General features: G+C 42.1%; 2 protein-coding genes across 2 annotated transcripts in view; both read right to left on the bottom strand. All coding sequences in view use genetic code 11, as the record gives it.

The window, feature by feature from the left end:
* The window catches only part of EGR_10390 (hypothetical protein), a gene marked incomplete at both ends in the record, with an annotated part of 2,617 nt that extends 1,834 nt beyond the window's left edge, over positions 1 to 783 (bottom strand). Inside the window, one exon of the mRNA XM_024499639.1 lies at positions 579 to 783. Within this exon, the coding sequence (XP_024345946.1) occupies positions 579 to 783 (205 nt within the window). The remainder of the gene's footprint in view (positions 1 to 578) is intronic.
* A 3,999-nt stretch (positions 784 to 4,782) lies between these two features.
* Positions 4,783 to 6,056, bottom strand: EGR_10391 (antigen protein; the record flags this gene model as incomplete). The annotated part of the gene is made up of 3 exons (XM_024499640.1): positions 4,783 to 4,898; positions 5,060 to 5,362; positions 5,987 to 6,056. The coding sequence occupies 3 exons, from the start codon at positions 6,054 to 6,056 to the stop codon at positions 4,783 to 4,785; spliced, it is 489 nt and encodes a 162-aa protein (XP_024345947.1).
* Positions 6,057 to 6,721: the final 665 nt, after the last annotated feature.

Raw genomic sequence — 6,721 nt, forward strand, 5'->3', positions numbered from 1 at the left:
ATAAAATAGGAGGGAATTGAGTTAAAAAGGCAAAGTTAAGTAAAAGAATCAGAGGCGTTTGCTATTCAAAGAGAAGTTGAGGTGGACATGCATAGCTTTATGTCCCGGATTGATTGGAACCAGAAATCAAAATGGAACTGACGGTGGTATTTTGATTTTCAGGTTTCAAGTGGTGCGAATTGAGTGATTAGAATGAGTCGAAGTGGATATGTGAAAAATTAGGTCCTGGAGTGATGGGTTCTAGATACTTAGAGAGGAATTTAGGCAGATAAGGAGTAAGTTTTTCTAGTGATGCGGCCTAGGTAACTGGAACGAATTCGGGTATGTATGTAGAGAGGCAGTTTCAAGTTTTGTGCGAACTGGATTTTCCAAGGAACAGTTGGGTGGAGAATCAGTTCTGTAGTGATAGAAATTAGGTACTTGGAGAGGAGCTTTTGTGGATAGTTAAAGAACTATGCCCCGGAGTGATGGGAACTGGGGGACCGGGTGTAATTAAGGTAGACGTGTTGAATTGAGTTTTGGAGTGGTAGGAAGTACAAAATGGCAGGAGGAACTGAAGCAGATGGGGGAATTAGGACCTGTAATGATAGATTGATTGATGTGAGCAGGAGGGTCCTCTTCTCTGCTCTCTGTCTTCCCTTCAGAAACATTTGACCTTAGCGCTGATTCTGTGAAGCTTTGATCGTCGAGACCCTGATATTTGAATGTCGAGTGTGCCTCGGAGGCACTCATAATGTCATGGCGTGATTTGCGCACCTGTCTTACTCGTAGTAGCTCGGCCATTACTAGATAATTGTAGTTTTTGGGGACTTCGTCTCCTGCTCGGGGTCACGGCTCCATGGCCAGAGGTCAAACTTGATTTTCGCTCATAATTCAGTTGCAGTGGCGTGACAACTGCTAGATAATCGTGGGTTTTGGAGAATTTGGCACCTCTTCTTGGCCTCGGAAACATGATCAACACGTAGGGGTGCGTTCCACCAGCCCGGGACGTGGCAATTATTGGCTTGTTGACTTCGCACATATGCATGTATGCATATAAAGATGGATGCATTTTCAGTATACCAATGTGTAATTATGTCTACTCTCCTAGACATCGTGGTGGTAAAGGCTGATGTGGAGAGAAAGTGGGGAGTACTGTTTTATTTTACTCCCCACTATTGCTTCAAGCGTTGCTTTTTTGAGTCATTGTTTCCTTAGGGCCGGTGGTGTTGTTAATAGCCTTGGCAACAAATGCTGAACGAGAGGTGCAATCAGTTAATTCCGGCCTTCTGTTTACCATTCCTTCAACGCCGGAATTTATTTCCTTATAAATTATTCTGATTTTCCTCAGTGCGTATGTGAGGCAGCTCACCTTTATTTAATTCTACTTTGTGGTGCCACATGTTTATTTGGAACCGATGGCGTCAAATGCTTCTTCTTGGAGCAAGATGGGAATAGCGGAGCTTGTTTTTCACCCCCATATTTTTAATGTTTGTTGTTATTTTTCCTGAGCTCTCCTCGGTGGCTGCATGAGGCAGTGCTTCCTTTACGCATGTGGCAGTAGTGTATTCTGAGAGGTTTCCTTCAACCGTTTAGTCTAAATTTCATATTGCTTCCTTACAGCAGTACTTTATCTTTAATTCAGAGACGTGGTGTGTTTCGCTGGACGTAAATTTTTCTATGCCACCGAGGCAATGGCGTTTGACTGCTAGACGAAAGATAATACTGTGGAAGTTCTGTATTCCATCTCCTCAGTGCCACAACGGAGAGGCATATGTAAGGCAGTTCCCTTGCAAATCCTAGGGGCAAAGTCTGGGTAGGTTATCCAAAAGCGGAGATGGGAACTACTTTTCGCAGCCTTGTCCTTGTTAAACTTCCTTAGTATAAGAAACTGCTTGTCTGTAGTATTAGTCCATCGCTGAAAGTGTTTTGTGGATACTGCTACGAAAACAACCCCTTTCGGAGGCTGAATTATTGCCGTGATATGTTGTGGCTGTGTGAATGGATCCAGTGGCTTTGTTGAATTACTTTGCCATTATTTTTAAAGGTGTTGGCATATCTGCGCCGAACGTGGCATCGTGCTTCAAGGTGCCAGGGACTGCTGATGTCTACCTTATTAGTCAGACAGTGATCTCTGTGGTGGTAAACAGCGACTTTCTGTGCGGTGAGTGCGTGGCATACCGCATAGGTCAAACTAAGCAGAGTTATCTTGTCTGAGACAACTTGCAATTCGCCTTCTGGAGATTACGACGTACTTGAACGTGATTTCATTTCCCCATGTTGTTATTAATAAATACCACCAACAATACATTTGGCATATTTGATCGTTTTTGTCTTCGCAATTGGTTGTAGTGCGTTCGATCTTGTTTGGAGATGTTGAGCATGAAAATTCTCACCTGTATGCATCCCTCTCCCCATTATTCCCCTGGATCTGTACCATCGATGGGGACTGCAGTTCCCCCCAATCGCAAGGATGCAAAGATGAGTGTAGAAGCTCGTGCGATTTCTATATTTTGGAACTGGTAGGAACCTGTAGAGTCGATCCGAGTGTTCCTTAAGTGTGCGCCGGCCACCCCTTACTCTGCTTTGCGCTGTCCTCGTACCTTGAGGCTCTGATATTAAGAGAGGGCATTTAAGAAATTGAGAGACCATGTTTCGGGCTTGTCCGCCTTGCAGTCCGAATTCTACCGTCGCAAGTTTTGCACCATAATGTTCCATAATCACACCTCGATGAGTGGACCTGAGACAACGGTTGGCTTTGTACTTGACCAGTAGGGCGAAGATAAGAATGAAAAGCACACGAACAATTATGTGGTCATAATTCTTTTGTTGAAGCTGCAATGTAACTTTTGTGCATAAAAGATTCGCCCTGCCATCAACAAGGGCTTTTGCATTGTGGATTAAAATAGCCAGCAGATAATGTTCATGGGAGGCCAAATGTGGTATAAAAGGTGAGTTTTTTGATTAGCCTAATTAAACAACGCATAACTAAATAAACTAAAAGCAGACATTTTTTCGAGAACTGATAGAAATTCCCAATGGAAGGGAAAGGAATTATTGACAATGACAACCCGGCAAATTATTTGTTAGAACATGTTAATGAGGGCCTCACGTTGCTTGCGAAGTGCAAAGCACCTACGAATAAGAGCTTGTAATAATTTTACTCATTAAATTGTTAGAAGTGCACAACTGAATGCTCCAATAGCTTGGAAAACTGATTAAATAACCATATAAATAACAAACTAATAAAGTTGATCTCATTGCGCTTTGAAGTGAGAAAAACGGACATTTTGTTGGACTGTAAATGCTGCTTTTTTCCGTGTACTAGCTAAGCGCCAAATAAAATGGAAATGCAGAAAGTTATCATTCTAAGTCGAAACTATTTGGAATGCACTTTATTTAGAATGATATGTGTAGATTAAGGCAATAAATCAAAACGAGGTTTGGCCCACTAAGTGGAATTGGGCCCCCACTGTGTGTACTGGGTCTCCGACTTTCTTGCTCCATTCGTGTGAAAGTAGCTCATTTGGAGAGCAGTTGCTTAGGAATCACAAGCATAGCGACCAATGTGTGTGTTTGCACGTGCTAGCTGGTGGCCTGCCAAATGCAATCCCCCGATTAACATGCCCACTTGCCGACCTACGTGGCCTCACAATAATCTCTATTACACGTCTTCTTTCATATTCTCAATTTAGCTGTTATTTCTAAATTGACTTAGCCGCCAACTTCAAGTCATCATGCACACTTGGGATAGCATGAGCTCTACGCCATTTCCATTTTCAATCCATTTGTTTATCCTTTGCGAGTCTGTTGGTCAAAGTACCCTGACTAGTTTATTAAGGCTGCATTGGTAAATGCTCGAGATGCTAAGTAATAGCCTTCAAGTAGCATCCCAGGACATTGTGATAAAGGAATGATTGGGCAATCAAAATACTTCTGACAGTAAACCATATTGATGCACACAGTTGGCTAATGTCTAATAATATAGGGGAAAGAATTGGATATCTCTATGCAGCCAACACTTTTGCCTTCTAAACTCAAATCTTGTTTTCTTTGGCCTCTGTAAAATTAAATATGATATTCAGCACTGTCTTGCCCCTTACTGAATGCGCCAGTCGACTATGCAGGGCGAATATCTACTGGTGGTTGAAATCTCGTAGAGCATGATGGAATCAGTTAGGTCATGTCCAGTGGCTAATCCTCTGTTGTAAAATACTTGTAGCCACATTTCGAGGGGGTCACAGAGATGTGAATGCCCCGACATGACTCATAGGGGCTTGGCTTTTAATCAAAGATGCAAATACGCTGTTTGAGTGGAAAATCGTCCATTCTATGTGTGCCGTTATGCTCCAAATTAGGCATAAGTCGTACACAAAAGCCAGGTATTCAGGATAGTAAATTGACCACTGTGGACCCCCAGTTCCGTCTAGTGAGCCAAACTTGTAGGTTGATGTTGACCTATTTTGCATGAAAAATTGCAGTCTGCTATCCTAATGAACCTCTTAAATTTCTGCAATTTGGCCTCAGTTCATCTTATAGGAGTTAATCCAATTCGAGTCACTGAATTGGAATTAAGGGTGATAAAAATGAAGCAAATATGACAAAGTCATGCATTTGTCATTCGGGAGTATTCCACAATGAGAGGTCATACAAATGGTAAAAAGCAAAAATAAATGGTGACTTGTGCATCCTCGGCACCATGGAAGCCTGTTGTAGAAAAAGAGCTATTTACAAAACGCAAGTTATGGGTCGTGATACTCAGTATAAAAGCAGTGGATAATTTGCGTGGACTCACATGAGGGTTCAAGTAAGGGCAATTACTATGCAGCTGAATACGAAACCGGCGATTGCGGATGTTAAGGCGGATCCACTAGTCATTACGGTGCTTTCTTTCTCGCCCATGTAAACGAGACGTGGAGCTAATTATGTCAAGCAAAACATGTGCGTCACTCAAATGTAAAATGCATAGTAAGGAGTGGCGACGACTGTGTAGTGGTGGTAGGTTTAACAGTGTTTTCTTTATATGTGATACAGGAAACACTACCACAGATAAGCACGGTATGATAACACACTAGCTTACCAATGCGGAGTGTTTTTATGTCTTCGGTGAATTTCAAAATGGCCGCTTTCGCTCTCATCGCTTCTACAGTGATTTCGTATAATGTGGAGGGCCTCAGCCCGCCAAGAGTGAGTTGTCCGACTAGGAATGGTGCAGTTTGTCTCTTGTAGGCTAGGGGGTCAGAAGGATTCACCGCTTTTAGGGAAATATTTGTTCCTTGGAGGCTAGGCAAGTGTTGGACTTCCCAACTTAAGCGAATGCCCTGAGAACCCACAAGAGTCAAACTGAAGTGTTTACGGAGCGGACTCTCTGTTGTCTTTGTCTCTACTGAAATTGAAAATATGTTATTAAGCTAAAATATTCCAGGCCTTTTGTTTCACATAGCCCCAGAAAAGGAGGTACATTTACACCAAACATGTTGGCCGAACTAGGAATGGTAACGGAACATCACTATATTTATCCTCTTGATGGGACTGAAAATGAGCATCATCCTACAAGTTGAATTGCAGATCAAAATGATACGTAAGTGCGTGAAATAATTTAAAGTTTAGAAATCATAAAAAGCTGGAGGAATTGTAAAGGAAAGAGAACTACACATGAAATGTGGGGACAGCGACTTTACTCATTGGTGACGAATTTTTTCGTCTGGGACACTGTAATCAACCAGTAGAGGCAGTTACTTTATCACAGGCAATGTTTAACTGTTTTCGTTAAAGTGCGTGCAGCACACACCTCAATCCTCAGCAAATAACAGTAGTGAACAGTGTGGATACTTACACCTCTACAATTGGGGTTTATGAGAGTTTCAATTTGCCTAAATGCAGTAGAATGGAACTACTTATAACTTAATTTGAAGCTGTACATGAAATTTTTATTCAACATATGCTACAATCTGTCAAATACTCTGTAAGAATGCCCATCAGAGTCAAATATTAAAAGGCAACTTACTGCCCCTTCCTTTGTATTCCTGAGCCAAAACTGAAGTCGCAAACAAAATGAGACATAACTGGAATGCCATCTTCCCACTAGAAATGCTCTACACTCACAGACCAAGGTGAATTTATAAGAATGCTCTACACTTACATCAGCCTATGAGCTTTCATGTTCCTGACCTACAAGGCGTCTTCTTTGGGATATGGCGTAACAAGTCATGTGGGCGATTCCACATTCAACCCACGCACTTGCTGAAATAAAGGTGAACAGGGTAAAAATTTGACAAAAATATCGTGCAGACTTACACCACTAAACTGTAAGTTGACTTTCGTATCACTTAGAGTAAGGCTTCTGTGTGTAAGGGGACAGTCAGAAATCGACATCATCTTAAAATTTCACTCTTGTTGTTCTGGAATTCGCCGTTACTGAGTAAGGGATACGACTACAGTTGTGGCCCATTACCACCATCTGCCAAGCTGTCTCACGGAAAGTGGGCCCAAAATTTGAGGTGGACAAGGAGCATTTCCACCCCAAGGATAGTCCTAATTTCACTATTTTACTACTTTAGGATAATCCATCTAATATTTAGTCTGAGCACGTGAAAATTAACCTTTCCATCCAGTCACAAACACGATGCATTAAATTATGAGGGGAGTATCCCTCAGTGAATGGGAGATATACGCCACATCACTACAATCCTCCTCGTGCTATGGTAGAATGATTTGATGCCAGAACGCAGAGCTGTCGCAT

Source organism: Echinococcus granulosus (genome assembly GCF_000524195.1).
Source record: "Echinococcus granulosus chromosome Unknown EG_S00215, whole genome shotgun sequence".
Taxonomy (NCBI): domain Eukaryota; kingdom Metazoa; phylum Platyhelminthes; class Cestoda; order Cyclophyllidea; family Taeniidae; genus Echinococcus; species Echinococcus granulosus.